Source organism: Coloeus monedula (genome assembly GCF_965178545.1).
Source record: "Coloeus monedula genome assembly, chromosome: 9".
NCBI classification, from domain to species: domain Eukaryota; kingdom Metazoa; phylum Chordata; class Aves; order Passeriformes; family Corvidae; genus Coloeus; species Coloeus monedula.
The window spans coordinates 28,635,470-28,659,015 of NC_138789.1; the positions used below are offsets into that span (position 1 = coordinate 28,635,470).

The 23,546-nt window shown below is 45.8% G+C and overlaps 2 protein-coding genes across 6 annotated transcripts in view; one reads left to right on the forward strand and one right to left on the reverse strand.

The window, feature by feature from the left end:
* Nucleotides 1-314: 314 nt before the first annotated feature.
* JUN (Jun proto-oncogene, AP-1 transcription factor subunit) lies at nucleotides 315-2,243 on the reverse strand. Its single transcript, XM_082287181.1, has one exon. The coding sequence runs from the start codon at nucleotides 1,923-1,925 to the stop codon at nucleotides 981-983; it is 945 nt and encodes a 314-aa protein (XP_082143307.1). The 5' UTR covers nucleotides 1,926-2,243; the 3' UTR covers nucleotides 315-980.
* Nucleotides 2,244-2,530: 287 nt separating this feature from the next.
* FGGY (FGGY carbohydrate kinase domain containing) overlaps nucleotides 2,531-23,546 on the forward strand; it is a 258,204-nt gene continuing 237,188 nt past the window's right edge. For 3 of the 5 annotated variants that reach the window (XM_082286809.1, XM_082286813.1, XM_082286810.1), the window contains exons 1-4: nucleotides 2,531-2,654; nucleotides 7,581-7,716; nucleotides 8,200-8,397; nucleotides 15,588-15,684. In XM_082286809.1, the coding sequence (XP_082142935.1) occupies nucleotides 8,357-8,397; nucleotides 15,588-15,684 (138 nt within the window). In that variant the 5' untranslated portion in view covers nucleotides 2,531-2,654; nucleotides 7,581-7,716; nucleotides 8,200-8,356. Of the gene's footprint in view, nucleotides 2,655-7,580; nucleotides 7,717-8,199; nucleotides 8,398-15,587; nucleotides 15,685-23,546 lie in introns of those variants that run through there. The other 2 variants (XM_082286811.1, XM_082286814.1) reach the window with 2 other exon arrangements.

The window sequence follows — 23,546 nt, forward strand, 5'->3', positions numbered from 1 at the left end:
TTTCATTCCCTGCCTTTCCACCCCTCCACAACCCTGCCTGAAGTCAGATGTCTAAACTGGGCCCCAAGAATGCAGCAGGCAAGGCAGGCAGGCTGCAGCTGGGAAATACAACTTCAGGACAACCCCAAAAGTTGTATGAGTTTAGTGGCCATGACCTGGCTTCTCCCTCCCCTCCTCACACCTTTTCCAGGACATATCTGGAGTTATAGAGTAAATTCAGCATAATCCCTACCCTTCAGAGTGCAGCTCAAAGGGCATTTTCCCAACTCAGGTACTAGCCAAAAAAAAAAAAAAAAAAAAGTGTGAGGGGAAAATACATTTTAATTCTTTTATTTTTCTTAAATATAATAGAACCTTCTAGAATTTTTTCCAGAAACAGAAACATTAAAAAATTATACTTTATTACAAATGGTAAACTCAGAGTGCTAAAAAAAAGCCTCTTATTTACAAACAATACTGGGCAGTGCCCAAATAAACAACATAAAAATAACTTACAAAGTCATGAAGTAGTTTATTGACATTAATCAACTTTCATAAAATAAAATAAAAAAGGATATGTACATACACGATTTACTTGAAGGCAGGCAGAACAGTTCTTTTTTTGTTTATCAGCCTCCCACAAACCTCCCTCCCACTTTTTTTTTTTTCTTAAGGAATACTACATAAAGCAATCTACAGTTTCTATTGCAGTTTAACCTTTAATACTGAATGATCATCGAATGTTAGGTCCATGCAGGTCTTGGTCAATGTTAAACGAAGATCTGACATCTCATCCGAGCAGGAACAGCACTTCCCGGAGCAGCGCTGGCCGCTGCACTCCCGGCTCCAGCTGAAGGCTTTGCCAGTCTTTCCACACATGCGCTTTGCGGAGCACAGGCAGGACTCAGCCTCTCAGCTTTTGCCATTAGCTTTATGCCTCTGCCACTTTGGATTTTTCCCGTTTAGTTGTACCACAACACAGTTCTCGCTGAAGAGTCTCTTCAAAACGTCTGCAACTGCTGTGTGAGCATGAGCTGGCACCCGCTGTTGACGTGGTTCATGACCTTCTGCTTAAGCTGTGCAACCTGTTCTCTGAGCATGTTGGCAGTTGATGCCAGCTCTGAGTTCTGGGCTTTCAAAGTTTTCACTTTTTCTTCCAACCGAGCAATCCTTTCCAACTTCCTTTTCCGGCATTTGGACGCCGCGATTCTGTTCCTCATGCGCTTTCTCTCGGCTTTGATTCTCTCCTGTGACTCCATGTCAATGGGGGACAGGGGAGGAGTTTCCCCCGGCATTTCAGGTACAGTCTGCGGCTCCTCTTTCAGAGCCTGGAGCCGGGGATGCTGCACGGGCATCTGGGGGTTTATGTGATGCTGGGGCGCGTATCCCATGCCGTTGGTGTTGTAGTTGGGCGCGGAGCTGAGCGCGTTGGGGTTGAAGTTGCTGAGGTTGGCGTACACCGGGGGCTCGCTGTGCAAACTGGTGTTGAAGCTGGTGCTGCCGGCCATGGAGGACACAGGTGCCATCCCGCTGGTGACAGGCTGGGCGGCCGAGGTGACGCTGGGCAGCGTGTTCTGGTTGTGCAGCTCGGCCAAAGCTCTCACGAAGCCCTCCGCGAACCCCTCCTGTTCGTCGGTGACATTCTTGGGGCACAGGAACTGCGTCGGGGTCGGCGTGGTGGTGATCAGCCCGTTGCTGGACTGGATGATGAGCCGCTCCAGCTCGGGCGAGGCCAGTTTGAGGAGCCCCACGTCGGGCGAGGTGAGGATGTCGGCGTTCTTGTTCCTCAGGTGCGGCTTCAGGTTGCTGGAGGGGTCGGACAGGTTCAGCGTCATGTTTTGCTTCAGCACCTTGGCGTTATTGTATCCGTACCCGCCGCTCTCCGGCGGCGCGAAGCCGGCGCTCAGCGCATCCTCGTAGAAAGTAGGCTCCATCTTTGCACTCATAGAACACAGTCCGGGAAGGGGAAGCTGCCCGGCCGCCGCTCAGCTCCCCGCGGGCACCCCGACCCTCCCGGGGAAGGGGAACGCGGAGCCGAGGAAGGAGAAACGCGGAGCCTTACTGGATCGCTGCTGCTGCTGCCGCCGCCGCGCTGAGAGCCCGCCCGGCCTGGCGGGGCGCCTCGCCGCCCTCCTCCTCCTTCTGCCGGTGGTGCCGGGACGCCGCTCCGCCGCCACAAGTACTTTCCCTGCCCGGCTCCGCGCTATTCCCGCTCCACCGTCCCAGCGCCCGCACTCAGTCGCGCTCGTTCGCTCCCGCCCGCCCCGCGCTCTGCGCCCGCTCCCGCCGTGCAGCCCTTCACTTATCAGCGGCCGCGAGCCCGCTAAAAATAGCGCATGATGTCACCCCGCGCGCTCCCCATTGGCTGCCACCGCCCCGTCCCCGGGGGGGCGGGGCCAGGGCCCGGCGCGCGGACCCGGCCCGGGTCGCCATGGCCACCCCCCCTCAGAAGCTTCTTGAGCGCGCGGGGCCTTGTGGGATGACGTAATGCCGGGGGGGCACGCGCGGGGCAGTGTGGGCTGACGTCTTTGTTTTTGAAATATCTGGTTACCGCGTCCCGCGCGCGCGGGGTTGGCTGGCGGGGCCGCCCGGGCGCCTCCTCAGCGGGCGCCGAACCAACGGCGGCGGCCCCGCGCTCGGCCCCGGCCCCGGCCCGCCGTCCGCCGCCGCTCCCGGTGTGTTTGTGCCTTCGTTTCTGTGTTGGTTTGTTTGTTTGCTTGGCGGCCGGTGCCTCCGCCGGGTTTCGGGCTGCGGTGTTTCCCCCCTGCTTCGCCGCTCCTCCCTCCCCCGGCGGTGGTTCGGCCCTTCAGGTGGCGCTCCCGGGGAGCCCCACGTGGTTTCCCCGTCCCGCCGCCCCCGCGGCTTCCAGGCAGCGCCGGGGGTGGCACCGCCGCGGGCGCCCCGCGCTCCCCGCCCCGGGCTGAGCCCCCGTGGGGCCTGTGCCGTCCCCGCTCGCCCGCCCAGCCCTGCGGGAGCCGCGGGTTTCGGCCGCGGGTGTTCGCGTACGCCCCCGCACCTCCGCCCCCCGGCACGGCTTTGCCTTTACAGAGACCCGGGACGTCAATTCCCGGCCTCAGGAATAATAACCAGGAGAATACAGAGGGGAAATAAAACCCGACAGGAGAAAGCCGGGTTGCGGATGGGGTTCTCTGAACTTGTCCTTCACGGGGAGGGGACAGCGACGGCCTAATTTTAGTGCCCTAGTATTGCTGTGGAAGTGCAGGTTAGTCTGGAGGGAAAATAAGGGCTGGAGCCGAAGGATCGGGGTGGAGGAGAAAAGTCTGTGCTGGCATGTTCCCCTCGGAGCAACAGATGGGAGCTGTCTGGTCCGCTGGAGCTGCTCTGTGCGAGCGGCGTTCCAGGGCAGAGCGCTGCTAAAAGGGATTCGTTTTTCTTACCTTGCCCCGCACACACCCTTCTCTCGGGGTGGTGGGGATTTGAGAATGCTGAGTGGCAGCTACCTCTGGAATAAAGTGCAGCAGGTATTTGAGGACAGACGGTGACAATACGGCGTGGCACAGGGACTGCAGGGCTATACTTCTGTGTGTGATTGCCGGCAGTGCAACAAGTGCTCCGTATGCTTCCAACATGAAGCTGTTACCTGCTGTTCAGCTTTTTGTCACTGCAGAACTTGGTCTGTCAGGTTCAATCCCTCCTCACAATATGTGAAGCTGACAAACTTAGGTCCAGTTTTGAAAACACACTTTCAAATTCTCTAGTGCTGTTTTTTTTCCTGGATATAATGACATAATTACCAGTTACTGTATAGGAAGGAGCAATGAAGCAAACAGAACATCAGCAGCTGTGAAAGAAAAGTGAAGGTCCAGCTCCCCTCTTTGAAGTTGTTGGAGTTTTTTTCTTCTGCGTTTTTCCTGGTGTTCCCACCTGGCCCTGTTTGGCCACACGGTGGGCACTGGTGTTAACTGGAATGATGGAAATTATACATGCAGTGTTTGTGTTAACGCTCTGTGGCACAAAATACAAAGTTTGGAATGGATGTGGGGGCTTGCTGTGTGCTGCTGGTGTCCTCGCAGCATCTCTCTGCGTTGCAGGTAACTCAAACTTCAGCTGCAGGAACAGTTCAGCCAAACAGCACTAAGTTACTGCACATGCATAAGATCTCGGAAATTCCTTAGTGCAGTGAGTGCTCAAAGCAGTTGTTCAATCTTTTTAATCTTTACATGCAAGATAAATAGAGAGCAGTGACTGACTCTTCTGGCACCAGAGCCAAGGGGCATCAAGTGAAACTAGCAGGTTCAGAATAAACCAGAGAAATGTCTTCACAGAACTGTGGTTCAGCGGTAGAACTCTCAGGCAAGGGTGGGCTGGAAGGATTTTAACGTGACTGGATGAATTCACAGAAGAGAAATCACCTAAGGTCTGTGAATCCCAGAACATTTACACTGGCTCTGGAAATCCCAGAGCTGCAAATGACTTGTGCCTGGGGGGGCATCCCTGGTTTCGTGTGCCTCCCTAGGGATCCACTCCTGGCTCTTGTCAGAGATGGGTATCTCGTCGGACCTGATGTGGCGGTCCTTGATGTGTTACAATTCCCGGAGATAGCCCATAAATGATCTTCTCTGTGTCACCCCGCAGTTTTTGTGTTGATAAAGGGCAAGGAAGAAATTCTGGAGAAATGCAAGACTTGAATTCTAAGTCGTTTGTTGTGTGGAAGTTTTTATTTTGAAATAAAATATTTTAAATATTTCCAAATAAAGCTAAAAACGGGAGGTGGTTTGTGGTACATAGGAAGCCATGCAATTAATTTGCTGTATAGACAAATACTACTAATAAAATTTATTCTGATTAACTTCATGTATTTAATTGGTTAAGAGTTTAGTTGTTTTATCTTTCGGGGTTTTCTTCTGCATGTTTCTTTTGTCCTAAAAAGAAAAGTTCAGACTACGAGGAACATGCTCAGTGTAGTTTAAGCCACTCTATTTATTACAGATTTGAAAAACTGCCTTTAGAGCCCACTGATATCAGTGCAAGGTTTTGATTAACTTCAGTGAGGGTTAGATTGGGCTGGAGGGATTAATTTAATTTTTTTTCCCCTCCACCCATTTCAGTTCTGTACTTCCTTCCTCTTGCAGAGGCGGAGTTTCAGGAGTAGACATTCCAGTTTGCTGGAGACGTGTTGGAGCTGAGGCCCTGTAGCTGTGGGGGACACTCATTATGTTAATTGCTGCTCACTGGGGGTTATTTGGTCCAGGCTGCAATAGAGTCAAGGTGCTTGTGAAGAGCAGGAGAGCTCTGAAATCAAAGGCAAGAGCTCTTGGCTGCTCCCAGAGGATTTTCTGCCTAATATGGGACCTTAGGGAGTGCTTGGCTGAGATTTCAGTCCCAGGTTCAGCACCTGAGACCTTCAGAGTAGAGCAGATCCAGAAGTGGGACCGATGGATAATGATCCTTTGTGGCCATTAGCCTAGGAGCTGGGAATTCTGGTGGCTATGCCCTGATTTATTAAACACCTATTAATTCAGGACTTTTATTCCCCCTTTCCTGACGTCCTTAAGTAAATATTCCTTTAGTAGGATGAAGGAATACTTCCTGACCCAGGTACAAACCATAGCCATTTACATGGCTCAATAAACAAACTTGTGGGTAGGAATTGCCAATCCCTGCCCTGTATTGCTGAGAGGCCGATGCGTTAGGCAGCAGTAATGCAGATTTTGATTTATAAACTTCTCTAATCAATCAATAGAAGCCTGAGTGAGGCAATCAGATAATCTGAATAATTAAATGGCTTTTCAGGGACAAATTAAAATTTCTTATATACACCACATCCGTCTAAATTATATTTGGTGTCCAGGAATAAATGGGTTTGTTTTTTTTGTTTCACTCCTGTATCTCAAATGCTTTTGGCTTATTTCAGAATCATTTGGGGGAAAAAAAAAAGGAAAGGAAAAAGGATACATAGCAGTTTCTGATTTTTTTATGTTGGAAACAGTGCTTGCAGAAAAAAATATATTTTTTCCATATAGTTTTTCTTCTATTAGAGATATATACATTACATGTATATTAAATATTTAAACATCCAATTTTCTTTCGATATATTAGACTATTTTGCTTTTTCTTGTCCTCAGAGAAGTTTCCATAACATTTTTATTGTGTAGACAATTATTATATAGACCTCTTAAAGTGAATAAAACTGGGAATTACTGCATCTTCTCACACTGCTTTCTGCTTGCCTAAGGAGTTACTATAGACCAGATTTCTCCAACTGGGGGAGACAAGAGTTAGAAGGAACAAGTATTTTTCTCTTATTTACTCCATCAAAGCATAGTAAAAGAAGGTGCGAGTGAGAGGGTATGAGGAACAGAGTTTCCTCAGGCCAAGTGGAAGTAAAATAATTCTCAGATTCTGCTGGTCTCAGTTCCTTCCTGGTTCCTCAGGGTGTGTTTGCGTCGTCGGTTCAAGTGGGTCCAAGTCTGCAGCACAGCAGAGGTGTGGCAGAGCTGCCACCTCATCCACCCCCGGCTTCCGTGGCCTCTCCTCCTGCTCTTTGCTCCCAGTAGGACTCCTGTGGCCACGTGGAGATCCAGGAACTGAGTCTGGAATAAAAATAAATCCCTACATTTGGGGACACAAGGGAAAGGTGGGAATGCATAGGCTGGGGGAAGAGTGGGACTCACAACTTGACATGAAGGACTCGGGAACCAAAACTCTGAAAAAACCCAGCCGGTCTTGAGCGAGTCTTCATTTTGCACATGAAAAATGCTCCTCAGAACCACAGGCACTTGTAAATGAGTATCATGTCCATCTCCTCCACCCTCCATTAGTCATCGCATAACCAAGCCATACGCACTTAGTCCTTTTCATCTTTCTTCTTGTCAAGCCCTTTAGCCTGTCCCCCTCACCTACTCATCCCACCAATCATTTTAATTAATCTCTGAATTTCTTTGAAACTAATAGTTTGTGGAATGGGGGAAAATGAGTAGGTTAGAGAGACAAGATTGTGAATGATGGAGGTGGGGCAAAGTTAGGAGGCTTTGCAAGACCTGTTGGGTTACCTCTGGGGCAGGACAGCAGTGCTGTAAAAACACAGAATGGCTGCAGAAGTGAGAGAAGAACCACTAAAAACGTTTTCCATTTTCTTAAGAATGCTGCCTGAGCAATTCAAACCCTGGATGTTTATGTGCAGCAATATCTGAATGAAAGGTGTGATAGGATTGTCTGTAAAGTGGATGGGATGACCTCTTCACTCAATAGTTACATTAAATTTCTCACTATTGTGCTTCCTATTCCCAGCTGGCTTTATAGAGGATTTCAGTGCTCACTGCAAGTGCTCAGAAATACATTTTCAAATAAGTAATGAACTCTATCATTTTTTATTCTAACACTTGTATGTATTTTTACAAAACCCTGAGCAAGTAGAAGTTAACTACCTTGTCTAGAGATGAGTCTGAAAAGAACCCTGGGGCCTTGCTTCCTGTGCTTTTTAAAATTCTGGAATGGCTGGGGTTGGAAGGGAACTTAAAGATCATCTCCCAACCCCCTTGCCCTGGGCAGAGACACCTTGCTGTAGGAGGATGTTTGGGATGTTACAAATCTAAATGTCACACCAATAATGTCTTGTGCTCATTATTTCTATACCACAGCTTAGCTGGTGCTCCGGGAAATAGAGAATTGGGCAGAGTTCCCATCGTGTGGAGCTTGCAGTCGGAAAAATCCTCTACACACCAAGAAGGCTGGCAGAGTAGCAGTTGATCCACAGCGGGAGCCCAGAGAGAGAAGGTAAGCAGGAGAGGAGGCACTGGAGGACGGGTGGCATATGGGAAGCAGACGGCTCTGCTTGGCATTGGGAGCTGGCAGCAGGAAAAATGTACCATACAAATAGAAGCATATTGATGCTGAGTGCTGGGGAAGCAGGTGAACGCCTTCGAAAAGATATTTATTGTGTTCAGGGGGGAAGATCCTGCTGGAAGCGTGCATTTGTTCCCATGTTACTGAGGTGGGGTTTCACTGTGGAGAACTGAAGTTAGCTTTGTGGTCTTTGGGTATTTCAATAAACAGACAGTAGTGTCAACAAAATGGATTTATTTCTGGTTGCCAGTTGTGAGTGAAAATCTCAGAATAACTGGATTTAACCATTCAGAACCCTAGGTAAAATAGCTCAGTTTTGATTAGGGTCTCAGGACAGATTCAGAGTACTTAAATTTTTAATTAATAAACAATCTGGCATCCTGTCAAAGTTGACACCTTGCTCTGTCTTAGCAGCTGTTGGCACAGTAGGCTCCTGGCTACCTGGGATAAAGCAGTACTTGCAACAGGAGAAGGGGAGGAAGCGAGTCTGCGTGAGACCAAAACTGCCCAGTGAAAAGCAGCACAGAGCTCAGGGATTTCCAGGGAGCAATCAAGCTTTCCTGCTCTGGACATGGACAGCGAGTTCCTGTTCCTGAATGTCAGCAGTGGCTGGTGGGTGACAGATGTAAGGACACCTGTCTGAATTCAAGTAATGGCTCTGACAGGAGGAGCAACAAACAGAGAAAGCATTCAACAGTGAAAGTAGGTTCTGCAGGTTGCTCCTTCCCAGGGATTAGTGTGGTGGAGCCTGTGGGGAAGTTTACAGAGTGCCTGCTCACGTAATTCAAATGAACAGGAAACATTCACTGTGGATGACAGGCATTTATGTTGGAGTCATGGTGTGGGAGCAGTTAGGGTTGCCAAAGAGCCAAGGAAGGCAATGTAGGGAGGAAAGGGCACGGCCTGGGAAGGATGGTGCCTGGAAGCACAAGCAGAGTTCAAGGCTTCTGTTTTAGAGAAGGTGCTACTGAACTGCTTCTCTTCCTCAGAACCACCTGATTAATAAACAACAACCTGATCTCTGATCCCAGCTGAGCTATCACACAGTGACGTAGCTGCTCCTCCCTGTCCGGGCAGCCCTGTCCCCTCACGGGCTGGGAAAGTCCCAGTCTCACCCACAGCAGACCCTCAGGACTTCACAGGAGAGTTCTCCAGGATACTCAACCCCTCAAAATTGCTGTTCTTTCCTCTTTTCTATGGTAAAAATTGTATGCAGCTGCCAACACTACAGCATCTATATGTTCCCTTGTTTCAGAAGGAAAAAGAGATGGAAAATTTAGCTCAGAATCATTTGGATCACATGGATCGCTACCTGAGATCTTGTGTTTTTACAATGGGCTCAGGCTGCATGTTCCCATGTGTGCTAGAGCAGGTCCATGAGCAGCTGGTGGTGTCTTTGGCAGATGGGTTGCTCAGCTCACAGGACTGTTTACAGTCTGTTGAGAACATAAGAAACATTAAAAAAGCAATAACACTTGAGTATGTTAAAAACAAGTTCATAAGATCAAGGAGAATTTTCAGAATAAAAGCACAACACTAAAGCAAAGGCCTAAAGGCTGTGAATTGAAATTCAGATTGGTTTAAATGGTACCCTTTTTTTTATATAGGGAACAACTAGAAAGCCATTCCAGAAGTGGCTGTGTGGTATTTAGAAAGCTAGGTACCAGTTGCAACATGCACAGATTTCCAGAGGTTTCTATTCAGTGAGGAGAGGGCTGTGGGCTCAGGTAAGTCATGTGAGGGAGGTGAAGCACGTGTGTTGTAAGAGTTAATGGTACAACAGTAGCCTTGCTCTACATAAGCACGTTTTGTGCTGATGTTTTCCAGTTCCTGGGTTCCTTGCAGCCGGTGTAGGAAAAGGTGTGTGGCTGGCAGAGCTGCAAGCCCAGACAAAGCACTTCTGGGTGTGGATGCTCCCAGCCCATTGCCAGGTGCTTCATATAGGCATTTATGTCAGAGATCTGAGGTCAGTTCAATGATAGCCAATTTCAGCCCTGGATTATTACATAAATGTTAATAAGAACAGGGGTATATTTCACATTTCTGTTATTGGTCAGCAGAGTATTTACCTAACCCTTAAGCAGTACTGGTGGGGAATATATTTCCCTTCAAGACAACTAAGAAAACTTTAAAAGTTTGGCAAAAAAAATTGTTCACCTCTTTAATATAACCTTGTGAGTTTAATGAGAAGTAATCTTATTTTCTGTATACCCAAAGAGGAAAAACAGGAGAACAGAGTCAAATGGGAACTGCACTCTTCCCTGCTTTTGCCTCCCTGCTGAATGGCCCTTAATCACCTTTAGTATCTTTGTAGCTCGATTCCCCTGCTTGTAAAATGGACATGAGACTGAAGTCCTAGTAAAGCAGGCAGATCTGGGGGGAATAAATGCTGGACAAGTGGTATGAACTATTTTTATTTTTAAAAATGAATTAAGGAATAGGTATGGAGAAGCAATGGATTTTCATCTGGAAGATCTAGGATTAACTTGTTGGTATAAAATATTTGTTACTGCCCCCATTTGCTTTTAGGATATCAATCACTGACGCTTTTATTGGTTCATGAGTCTTGTAATGCATTTCGAATCTGACCCAGGATTGTGCGGAGCATATACTGGCACTTAGATTTATGCCAGTTTAACTCTCTGGTCACTCTTTGACATTTTTGACCAAGTATCTTCCAGTTGCTATGGGCTTGCTTTTTGAGGGGTTTATTTTGTTTTCCTTACATTAAGAGCCTGTGCTTTGAGGGGCTCTGAAAGTGATTTGGAGGTGTTCATGCAGGAGGAATTATCACATGGCAGCTTCCCAGAAGGGGGATGCTGAAGCACAGCACCAGCACCTCTCCAGCTTCCCACTGGTCGTTTCTTAAAGAATAAGCCCTGTTTCTCAGTCCAGACCTTTGGCAAGAAGATGACCACGTGAAACACGGGAATTCTCCTGCCTTATACTCCTCTCAGGGAAGAGGATGGGTGCCACAGCCGCTGCCCCTGCAGGAGTGGGGAGGTGAAGCTCATGGCCCCTTTGGACGCTTCCACCCCATAAATCTGCTCCTGAGATTGCCTGGTTTTACACCTACGTTACGCTGTAAACTGCTCTCCATACAGCAAATGCTTTTTAAGGAAAACGGAGGAGCGCTCCTGAGCAGATGTAAATCTGCAGCGCCTGGAATGACGTCGGGCGCGCCGTGTGCTCGGCCGGCCCTGCTGACACAAGAGCCGGTCCTGCCTTCTTCCGGCTCCCACGCTGTCCCCTCCCTGGCGCTGACACAGCCGTGAGGTGAAGGGTGTTGGGAAACACATCCCAACTGCAGCCCAGCAAAAACATGAATGGCTGGGCAGAGAGGAATTTGCTTCTTTTCAGGGTGTCACCACATATTCCGGATTAAAGTCCTCGCGGAACCTCCATGTGAGCGCCAGCCACTGCTGTCTGTGAAAGCCAGGAGCTTCCCCAGATTGTCCCAGCAGCTCCTGGCTAAAAGGGAATTGTGCTGCAGCTGGAAACTCGATCAAGCGAGTCTCAAAGCATTTCATTCATCCTCAGTTGATGCTTAATACACCTTTACTCTGGCGGGTAGTGCTTCCTAAGCCTTGTCAACATTGCAGCCGAACAAAGGCTCGTCTCAAGAGTGGTGTTGTGTAAATAAATCCTGTGCCTTGCAGGGTGTCACGGAGTTAATGGGAAGCCTGGAGAGGGGAGGGCGTGGGAGCAGCATGCCAGTGTTAACGTTCTGTTTTCTGCACAGGATTGCAACAGCCCGGCCTATCTGAGCTGCTGCACGTCCCGACAGCGCGTCTCTGCTCTTGAATTTGATAGGGGTGCTGATAGAACAATGCACCTTTCTGGGAAATGGTAATGCACAGCAGGACTTCGGTTTAAGGAAATTCTGAATAAACCATAGCAGCTTTCTTCTCAGAGTGCTGATGATTTTCAGGTGGCCCACCAGGCAGCCAAACAAAAAATATATATGGCAGTGTTCACTCAAAGGTTAAAGTTTTGGGAAAAGGAGGGGAGATGTTGAAAATCCCATGAACTTCAGTAATTGTACTTATATCTTTGTGGTAGCTCTGACTCCTTCACTTGCTTCTCACAGATCAGTAATCGGGACAATTTACAGGAATAACCCCCCAGGTAAAAATATACAACTGCCTCTGAAACAAACAGCATTCAATATGCAAAGCTGTGTGATAAAGGGCATGCTCAGGGTGCTTTTTCAGGCCCCATGGGAAGTTTTACAGAGAGCAAAGTACCTTTTAGCAAGTCTTTTTCTGTTGGTTTCGAAATCCTCTCTTGCTTTTCTCTAGAATGATTTTCCCACAAAAGGTGACAGAAACAAAAAAGTCTTAGCAGAGCTCACTGCTCCCCTGCCCCCTTCTTTCCCTCCCTCTTCTCCCAAACAGTGGGAGCTCTCAGAAATATTTTAGTATCCTGGAGATTAAAAACAATGTCCTTAATTTGTATTTATCTTGTAATAGCTCTGACTTTCACCGCCTTGTCCTCCCCTTTATTGGGAGTACATGTGTGAGCACTCCCTCTAATGTTGTTTATACGCCTGCTGTCAGGTTCAATTAGCAGTTTCTTAGCAGGGCACCTTCCCACGTGAAGGAAATGTTTCCAGTTCTTGTCCCAGCTCCTGCTTCCTCCATGGGCAGCGTCCTGACATGGAACAACAGAAATGAGTATCAGTGATATCAGTAATTCTTAGCTGATAAATGGAAATTAACTTTAGAACCTCATGAATCTACTGGCAGCTTAGATGGGGGGCAGCTGTTTACAGGATATTTTATAGGTATTTCATTTATGTGAGTTTTACATAGTTCCTGTTATAAATTGAACCATTTTGGTAATAGGGGATCAGGAAAATTTTGGAACTATAGGACACCAATGCACTTCTTAGGTAAAACTGAAAAGAATGTAGTAATCCATGAAAGGATTCTCTGTGTAAATAGGAATGTTGCTAAAGAGAATCAAGATAAAATGTAAATGTGAATAATTGCTCATAAGACAAAGAAATATTGACAAGCAGCCACATGGGAATTGGAAATTAAACTAGTTTTATACCAGTAAATCATATTGGCAGAGTCTCAGGGCTAGTCAAGTGAATGGCAAACCCACAGGTAACTTGCAGGACCAAGGATTTCCCCTTCATGAACGGGTGTAGATAAGCAAAATTTCCCAAAGCAGAAAAACACTTTGTAGTAGCGGCCGGATTTTCAGCTTTGAAGTAGAAGAGGTACTTTCATTTTCAGTATCTCCGTTAGAGCTTCTTTTTACAAGACCAGGAGTGTGAACTCTTGTGTCTGAGCCAAAATTCCAACCTAAGCAGAATGTACTCATCTAAATTTCCCTTTTGGTTTCATTTGGCCAAGGTATTCCTCGGTGTAGAGTTGCTGTGTACTGTTACAGCAGTTGCTGTGCTGGGAGCTTGGGAAGGCGCCCGCCTGGAAGAGGTTACATAAAACCTAAACCATAATAAGCTCAGAGAAACCCCTGAGTGTGATGATTAAAAGGAGAAAACGATTAGGGAAAACACATCAAAGAGGCTCAGTGAGAGTCCTAAAAGGAAAAATACTGATTATATTTGTTTTGCTTTTGTCTTACATGAGGTAAAAGGCGTGTGGTGTGTCCTGGGTCGCCACCCTAAGGGGTGTGTACTTAAAGACAACAGAAGCAGACTCCAAGGCTTCCATGGGGTTTATTTTGGTTGCAGGGCTGGGGAGATAAGATATAATTGTACCATATACATAGTGGTGCTATCAGTCTGATGGATTACCCTTCCCATACACCCTGAGCACCTTGCCTACCCTCTGCCTGCTAATCTGTGTCTACCAGGAGAACTTGCTTTCTGACCTTTCAAGAAACTTTCAACTGTGGTTTTTAAAACAATCACAGAAATGTTTTTCTTTCTCCAAACGTGCAGTTCCTCTCTCTGGTGAAAGCATTCAGAGGCATCAAATGGGTAACATTGATTGCTAAAGGTAGTGTGCAAGTTCAGTTCAATAAATTGTGAATCTTAAGGGCTAAAAAATGTTTAGAATTCCACCCTGGGTCTGGGAATAAGAGTAGAAATTTATTGATAGTCCTATTGTTCACACTCAGCTGGATTCTGTTATTTTAGAACAATGTTAGATTCACTTTTTAAAGTTTTTTTAGACTTGGTCTGACCTGGGAACCAGGTTAGAAAAGGTTTGAACTAATAAAATATGCAAAATGTGGTTTTAAGCCTCTCCTTTAATGTGGAAAGAGGAAGAAAGGTTTTAGTCAGTTATAACAAATCCAGTAAGGGAACTGTTTACTTAACTCTCACAGTTATTTATTTTAATTTAATTTCTCAGAAGTTTTCAGCTGGGTTTAGTTCATGTGGGCTGACATACTAAAGAATGGTTTTTACTGATACGTGTTTTTCAGTTGTTACTCTGACTTCAGTAGTTATAGCCATTTTCTTTTGGACATTCTGATGCAGTAGATCCCAAAACCGAAAGGAAAATAACTGAAGAGGACTTTGGAAATGGGGAAATATAAAGTACAATCCTTATAGACCTAGAATTTAGGTAGGAAGGTAGCATTTGAGTTTATTTTCCCATGAATATAGCTAGCATATATACATTTCTGAGGAAATAGTGCATATTTTTTTCCTATATCAACAAAAATAATTGTAAAAATTGCAAGGAATAGGAACACACTGTGTTGGTGCCAGTTGGGTGATGCACAGACTTTGCTGGTTATGCATATCTGGCTTTGGCCTTGTTAGAGCCTTCCTAAATTTGGGTCCAAGCTGCTGGACAAATTGCCTTGTACTTTATGCTTTTGCACGTAAAAAAGGGGCAGCTTGGAATAAAACATGCCAGGTGAAAGGTCCTTGCATTGTCCTTATGTCCTCCTGCCATCTTGGTTTGCTGACACACTGGAAAATGCCCCTGTTCTCCTGGCTCGCTGGGGACTTTGGAGAGCAGGAGGTGAATGGGCCAAAGGAGAGACAGAACAGAGAAGGGGTATTGGAGCAACACTTCCCCTCACACCTTATAGGCCCAGAGAACTTTCCTCTGTCTGGGATGTCCTGTCCTGGTGCATTGGCTACACTGACTTTTTGTTCAGCCCAGGAGTCTAACCTTCTTTCCCTTCTTGAAAGAACTAATACAGAATCACTCTGTATTTTCTAGTGATTACCAGCAGACCTGGATTCATTTAGTTTTGATTTGATCCTCACAAAACATCAGAGCTGTTTGCAAAGCTAATAGCAGCGTAATGACAAAAGCAGCAGTGCCAAATACCTTTGTGTTTGTCCTTTTTCTTCTCCTTAATATCAAAGCTAAAACCATGGTCTTGATTTATATGCAGGATTACTGATGTTAAAGCTATATAATAATACATCTAAAGCCTAGCACAGTTTATAAATACACAAAACATGTAACTTAATAGTTGTTTGTGCTGGATCTTTTATTTTCCTGCATACTCTGTCCTACCTTTGTTACTGAGGGCACTAATGCTGCATTAATGTAAGCAGAAACAGCTGCATTTATCTTCATTTTATTCTCCCAAGTCACAGCAACGTGCTGGAACGAGAGTCATTGTCTGGAGCAAACCTTCTGAAAGTCTTTTAAGGGCATCCATCTGGGCAGACTTTGTGGTTATGGAAGGGCTGATGCTGTAAGTATTCATCCCACTAATGGTCTCATTGATTTTTATTTACGCTCTTTGTAGGTTGCCCAGAGTCTCAGTCTGAGTAAGAACTGCAGAAGATGTGCTGAATTCAAGAACTGCAGGCGTGTGTTCAACTAAACCCAGGTTTCTCTATCTGTTTTTAGGGTGCTTGATCGAATTGGTGCCTCCAAAACAACCTGTCTGTTCTGTCTGCAGAGAAGCAGAAGAGAAGTGCAGTTGGTGAGCAGTGTTAAAAACCAGGTGCATAAGTTTGAAAATGTTGATCCAAATCACATTATTATAAGTAGTAGGGAAATGTCATGACTTACTGAGATTAAACAAAGACCTGCTTAGAATCTTGTGACTTCAGCTCATAAATGGATTTCATCACTCATTACAGCTGCATAAACAAATGCATGTGGTACATATGCATGTTTTGTTTTGGGAAGTTGTTGTTTTTAAAATCCCCTCAGAATTTTTTTAGTTGCTCCTAACGAGCCAACGCTCCGTGGTTCTGAAGCGATGCCTTGGGTACCTGAGCAGCACAGCCCACATTGCTTTTAAAAGGGAATAAAGTTTCCCAGCCTCTCTCCCCTTCTGGCAGCTGAACTGCTTTGGCAAGCAGGTTATTTTAAAGGAGAAATTTACAATATGAAACCTGGTGTCAAAACTTTTATTCCTTTTATGAAAATAGCCTTGCCCTGGTGCTCCTTTGGAGCTATGGAAATGTAATCCCAGCCCAGTCAACAACTGGAGAAAGTCCTACACATCTGAGCTCAGGCTAAGTTTGTCACATATTTAATGTATTTGATTAATGTAATTTTTCCTGTTGTCCATAGCCTCGTTTCTGTGGATGGGCCTCTCACAAGGAATCCTAGAAATGGATGCCCTGTGATTACCCAGGGGGAATTAGCACTTCCCCCATGTTTTCTTGCCAATATGTTGCAAGTGGGATGTGGCAAGAGGAATCCAAGTTTTGGTCTTCCTTCTGTGATTGTTACCTGAAAGCACAAATGGTGCAGTAGTTTGGGATGCAGAGCAGACACTTGTCTGTGGATTTAAAAAGTAGTACAGATCAAAACTATCAAGTCATTCTCATATCTTTACGTTTAAAGTAGCTGCTTTGAGCTAAGCCCACACTTTTCAGCATTTCCAGGTAGGCAGTTATCAAAGTTTAACCTCAAAAAACTTAAGATGGTAAAATGTCTTGGTAATTCTTTGAATTTCAGTGTACCATTTCATATTCACAACTAAGAAGCTGGATTAATCTTGGGTGGGTAGTGTCTCATTTTAACTTTATACTGCAAGTTGTTTTTTTAACCATATCTAAAGGGAGATTACTTTTTTTATTTCCCCAAAGAAAAATGGCCAAACTTCTAGAGTGGAGTATCCACTCAAGGATACTCCATTTTTGTGGCTATTTTTCTGATAAAGATTCAAAAATCAAATTTAAAAATGGATATTGCTGGGGGAAAGTGGTACTTTTTTTTTCTATTTCAGTCTCGGCCTCCTTTTTTACTTATAAAAATCAGAGTCAGGAAGGTAAAAAGAGCAACAATATGGGAGAGTTCATGGTCAGGGCTGCTTACACATATATCCTATATGGGAGGATTTGTCCTGAAGTGCTTTAGTTTGTTTTGCCTCCTGGACAAATAAAACAGGTAATAACAGGAAATCTCACTTAAACGGAATGAAACTAAAACCTTTTGGCTTTTCTGTGAAGCAGCCTTAATTTTTAGGCAACTGGGAAGGAGTCTTAATTGTGTGTGTTCTTAAAGATTTTTAAACAAATTGCTGATTGTCTGAAGCTTTGGGTGTTCTCCTCCTTCTGTTAAAGCCCTTGGAGAATCCAGTTGCTCCTCACCTCTGGAAACCTTCCCTCTTACGTAGGGAGCTAAAAAGATGCCTGACATTAGAGACTTGCGCTCCAAAATGTTGCTGTGAATGCCTTAAAATGTCACATTAATATCAAGAATGGTTCACCCACAAACCATCTGTCTTTGCAGATCTCAGAACGATCTTTCAATTAGTTAATTAAGCTTCCCTGTTTCCTAATAAGGCCTATTTGAAATGCTCGGAGGCTGGGGATAGCGGGGCTGTAGGTCTGCACTGAGCAGGTGTGACAGTGGCCAAGGGTCTCCCCGGGCAGTGGGAGAGCCCGGGAAGTCCTGCCTGGCCTTACCTGGATGTGCTGGCTGGGAAAATACCTGGCTTTGTCCTTATAAGGCCAAGGAACTGCTGCCGGAGCCCTGATCCTGCCCCAGCTCTTCCCAGCCCCGCTCAGCCACAGTCCTAAAAAGGCAGTTCCTTGCTCCTGCTTCCCACGGCTGAGCTCCCCAGGGAGGACAGCTCTGCCGAGCCAGGCATTGCACTCACAGGGAGAGCCGTCCTTATGGACCGTGCTGCTGCTTCTCAAGGAAGAGTTTAGGGGCACTGCTGGGCTTCTCCTTCCTCTTGTTTAGTGACTAATGAAAATATAATAGAGAGCGGTGTCCGACGCGCTGGCGCATTTCGGGAACGGGATAGATCCCTGTAGGATCCGCGCAGGGAAGGAGACGCACGGTGGGAAGCAGCTCAGAGCCGGAGTCTTGAAAGCATATTAGGTTATGGTTTTATAATAGAAAGTGCTCAGCAGCAATATGAGCTCAAAGCAATCCGTGTCCTTTTTCCTCCCTCCCCTGGCTGCCAGTCCCTGCTCTTTGCTTGTGCTTGCTCAGTCCTTCGTGGGGCCATGCTGGGCTCTTGGTTTCATTTGTGCTGAAAGCCAGGAAAGGGTTTTCTGCTCAGATTCACAGTGTGGCATCACAAAACATTGTGCTCGTGTAACTGAGCGAGTGGTGAGTAGGAAAGAGGGGGGAAAAGTTATTAATGCCCCGTGCTCTTCCTAATGTGAGACCTTTAGGTGCTGTACTCTCCTTCTGAATAAAAACTCTTCAAATGCTGGGTATTTTATGAGACAGTTTTACAGGTTTCATTGAAAATTTCTGAAGGATCTGATTATTGGCTTATTTATTTTACATGCCAAGTGACAAGCTCAGTTACAGTCTGATAGATTTTTAAGGACAAGTTCTTCACTGGAGCCAGATTTTGGAAAGGTTTGAATATGCTAATTCAGATGGGGTCTTGCACAGGATTTTTTCTTTTTATTAAATCAACAAATCATCCTACCTTCATTTGAAATAATAAAGAGGAGTGTTTTTTAAAATTTAAGATCTGTGAAATTCTGGCACTGAGCAGTCACATGCTCATTTCAGAAAGGGGCTTAAAATAATTCTTTTTCAAGGGGGCTGTTTGGGAAGAGTCCCTGGATAGTGCGTGCTCTGTGGAGCGTGGGCGGCGTTGGGGTGCAGCTCCAGCCTCTGAACACGTTGTACTCGGGCGCAGCAGTTTGTCTGCTCAGAGCCACATGCTTCCTTCCTTTATCAGGCTGCTCCTGGCAATCCTGCTCAACCTTTGGACTTTATGGCCTCTCTCAGGATGTAGCATTGGTTCCCTAATATCTCTTCTCTTGTCTTTTGCCAAGTTTCCAGCAGGCAGTGAGGCCACGACAAACAGGGTCACAGGTGTTGAAGGAAGTCAGCAGCACAAACAATTATTATTATTATTGTAAAACTGGGTTATGCAGTTGCAGGGATGAAATGCTGTTCTTTATAAATCTGGCATACCATCCCCATCTTTTTTCCTGAGTTTAAAACATGTTTTGTAGCTCCTTTTGTACCACTGCTAGGTGTGTGCTGTGGACTTAGTAGGTGGGGTTAAGAGTACTGATGGTATAGATTAAAAAAGAAAAGAAAAAGGAGATTGCCATGTGCTCATTTAATGCACGCTGTTAGCTGAGAGCTGGTCTGTGTTTCTAATGTTTTTATACTGCTGGTTTCTGAAATATCTGTCGTATAAAACGTTAAAACAAGTTATTCCCATGTGTGAATGGTAGTAAAGGAAATATTTAGACAATAAGGAAGAGGGTGATTAGAGGGGATCGTTGATCAGGCAATAAGGAAGAGGCTGATAGACACTCTGGTACCACGAGGCAGGAGGTGACACACACCTATGGAATTCGATAATTTAGGAGGACCGTTTACAGCTGTAGGCTTTGGGCATTAAACATAGCAAAGAAAAGCTTAAGAAAACCCTGCCAAAGGGATGCTCCTGCCTCTGCCAAACAAGGTAGGGGGTAGCCAGAAAAGGTTGGAATTTAGGGAATACCACTCAATAAAGTTCTTCCCCTTGGAATTTCTGTTTGCCTTTTGGTTCTGGTCCCGGCATACACCTTGTGTCATGTTTTGTGACCCAGAGCTTTGGAAGATGTGTGTTTTTGGGAAGACAAACACATGAAATGACAGTGGGAGGACTGCCAGAAGCACAGTATCTATACTGAATTCAGAAAGTGCCCACATGTAGCTTTTAAAGTGAATAACATTGCCTGTCTTCCATACTCTGTCATTAAAGCAGAGCACCTTTAGTGATGTTGGTATTTTTTATAGACTATTCCATCTGCAATCCTTTGGCTGAATGCAGTTACAGTGAAATCAAGGACAGTCTCCTTCCAGTATATGAACTAAGTTAAATGTAGAATTCAGAAAATATAAACTTACGTACCTCAGAAGGTTTCACTGCTTTAACCACACTGATAAAACAGTGAAAGGTTGTGATTTGAAGGTGAAATTTAGAAAACTTAGGGCCCTTTCCACTACAGAGGTGGTCTGAAGTCCCACAGTGTAATGGTAACTCTATGTTAGCCCTATGTGCAGGCTCAGCCCTTTGTTCATTGTCTGATCATCAATCTTCAGTTAATTCAGTGGGACTCATGATGGAAAAAGGTGACTAAAGGTATCTGAATTGGCCCTTTTGCAATAGGAAGAATTCAGCTACTGTTCTGATAACGCAGGGTAAAGCACACTTTAGAACAAGCCAATGCTGTTAAACCCATGCGTAGGATCTGTAATCTGTGTTTATAAATGGGACCATTATTGGGAAACGTCACTAGCAGTCTAAGGAATCTTTAACCAATAGCTTATTGCTTCCAGGGATGGGCTCTGCAGGCAGTTTATAAAAAGCTAACATTTTACTGTTAGTGTGTTTGGCCAGGAAGCAAATACACTTTGCTGGTAAAGGGTGTTTCTATGTAAACCGTACAAAGCCATGTGCTCAAGGCTGGCAATGGCATTGCCACTTGTAGAGAGCAAACTTACAGAATTTAGAGAATCAACTACCAGAGCTCAGTTTATTCATTGCTTTAGCAGAGTAGATTGGAAATCAGAACAGAGGAATTAGTACTGGGGAGTCTTTTGCTGTTCATTCACTCCTGGTAGTCTGTGGATCATATTGATATTTCGAAGGATGTTATAATTTCTTTTTCACTAAGTGAAAATTCTTTTGTTTTAATGCAAAACCCCAACTCATCAGTGCTTGCAACAGGCATCCTAAAGGCAAATGGACCAGTTAGAGCCCTGAGTGACCTGGTCTGACCTCATAGCTGACTCTGCTTTGAGCAGGACGTTGAACTATATGTCCTTTTGGGGTTCCTTTAAACATGAGTTATCTTATGATCTGATGATTTGTAAAAATGGTGACTGTATCTCCTAATTGTATCTCCTTTTGTGGTATCATACTTCAAACTTTTTTTGAGATGGTTGCTTTCCGGAGAAGACTTCAGCACTGAGCATTGTCACCTGCCTAACTCTAATCACACAGTCAGTCCCACTGCAGTGAAATGCCATGTTATCCTTTGAACATGGTTACTCAACCCCTTTGCAGAGAACACACTGCCAGCCACAGGCCCCAGTGTTCAGTGTGTCACAGGGGCCAGACCATGGGTGTGTTATTCAGTTGTAAGATGGGGGCTTAATAAAACTCACAGGGCCTGAGTTTTTTACATGAGCCCCAAAACCAATGTATGGTGATCCTGAAGGAGTTTACCAAAAGGAAGGTGGCATTTCCCAGGGCTCTCCTCACAAGTAGGTACATCCCAGCTTTAAAGATATCAACCAGAAACACCTTGAATTGCTGGGCTATGAACTACACAGCCCAGCTGCTGTTGCGCAAGTTGTGTGATGCTTGTGGTGAGGATGGGAACCTTAAAAATTGGGTAGGTAGAGAGCAGGAAATGGGAGCCATTACCTCTGTCCCAAAGGAAGTGGTTCCCCCTGTGAATCACAGCCCTGGCTTTGCTGTGCTGCGTGGGAGTGGTGTCCTGTCCCAAGCAGATATTCCCAGCTCCTGGGGCCTGCCAGGTCTGACTGCTGCAGGGGAAAGGAGCAGGAGACTCCTGGTCCCACCAGCACCACTCCTGTGCAGCCTTCCCCCATCGTTTGGGGAGCAGGGAGGATGAGGATGTGTCAAGCCTGTATGCTGCATGAATTGATGTGGTCCTTTGCTAGTAGGAAGGTGGCCAGAGAGGGACAAGGACTGCAGTCCTTTACTCAAGAGTTTGGCCATGTGCCACGCAGTCCTTGGGTTATCCCATGGAGAACAAAACCTGCTGCTGTGTGAGACAGCCCAGGTTGCCAAGTCTTGCCTTCCCCCCCCCCCCCCCCCCCCCCATGAGTCACCCGGCTCTGGCAGAGGCTGGAACCCGGCTCACAGTGGCACAGGAACCTCCTGCCCTGGCTCTCACTCCAGCCTATCCTGGAGGAAACCCGTCGGCTCCCGCGCCCGCTCTGCCTGTGCCAAAGAGCTGCCACACCCCAGCTCTTGAGGCCTTCTTACTCATAATGGAGACAGACACCGAAACCAAGCAGTGCCTCCTCTGCTCCCTGTGCTCTGTGGCTCCCAGAGCCTTTTCCAGTGCCCCTTCCTTTTGTTCTGTCTAGTCCAAAGCCTCTGCACAGGGGCTGTTTCCATCCATTCTCAGGAAGAGAAGGCAGAATTGAGACAGATCCTGGCTGTTGAGTGTTGGTGGTGTTTATCCTTCCTCAGCCCAGTAATGAGATAAATTCCCAAACCTCTGTTCATCCAAGGCCGTGTGTGTTTCCTGGAGCAGTACCATTAATGACACAAGGCAGGAGTGTGCACAGTGTGAAGGGACAGAGCTGTGTCTTCCTCTTCCATTCTTTCTGCTCTGATTAAGTGCACCTTCTTCCACCTTGAATGCTGAGGTGCACAGAGCTGCCCCACAGCTCACTCATGATGAGCAGATCATTTAGAGGTTTCTATTGTTTGTAAATCATGGTGGAGAGAAAGCGACCCCAAGTCTTCTGGAAACATTGTGGCTCACCAAAGATCTTTCATCTCAGCCCTCATTTCTTACTAAGAGCTTATCCTCATCATAGAGCTAGAGGTGCAGTAGAACCAATAATTTTGGAAATTTAGGTCTTTGATATAAATTGGAGTTAATTTTATGGTATTAGCAAACTGAGGCAATGGAATTTTTGTGTCACGAAATGTCTTTGCAGCAACAAACTCTGTCATTAGATCTTAATGGCAATCCATGAAAGTGCTTGCAGTTTTGGACAAAAGGTGGCACTTATCTAGTAAAATTAACAAGGGAGTGAAAGCCTCTAGGCCTGATAAGAGTAACCCAGGGCAGGTCTGTTGGTCTTTTGTGGATGGACTTCAGCTTTATCTGCTCATATGCCAAGATAGCCAGGTGTAAACTATTTATATTCTAGAAGTTAAATGTTGCTGGTAAAGTAGCTTGTGGCCTGAAACAAGAACCCTTGCTAAGGGCCTGAATTTATTAAGTCAATAATTAGCTTATTAGGCATATAGCTGTGCCTGTGTAGGTGTCTGAAGTTTATGTTCCATCTGGCTTACATCCAGTGAGTTCAGGTGATTTGGAAAAGGTAGTCCATGTGTACAGTGAGGAGCTGTAAAAAAGATTTGTTGAAGAAACAAAGGGGGAAGCCACACACAAAAAGTCTCAGGCTATGTGGGAGGGGAGAAGAACTGAATGTATCTTTTCCACAGAAGTCAGGTTTAGCCAAAGGGCCAGTCATGAGGGTCAACAAAAGGCCCCTGGATGAAACAATTTCACTCTTATTCTCAGGAAGGAGCACTGGGAAGAGGATCCACATGTGTGCTGAGAAAAGCCAAACGAGGTTATGCTTGGACTCACACACTGTAACATGTGGGTTCAGAAGTCGATGACATGTTCAAATAGGGAAGGATGGTTGGATCTGTTA

Excerpts from the sequence above, each read along its gene's own strand:
- JUN (XM_082287181.1), bottom strand. The coding sequence starts at position 1,925 with ATGAGTGCAAAGATGGAGCCTACTTTCTACGAGGATGCGCTGAGCGCC.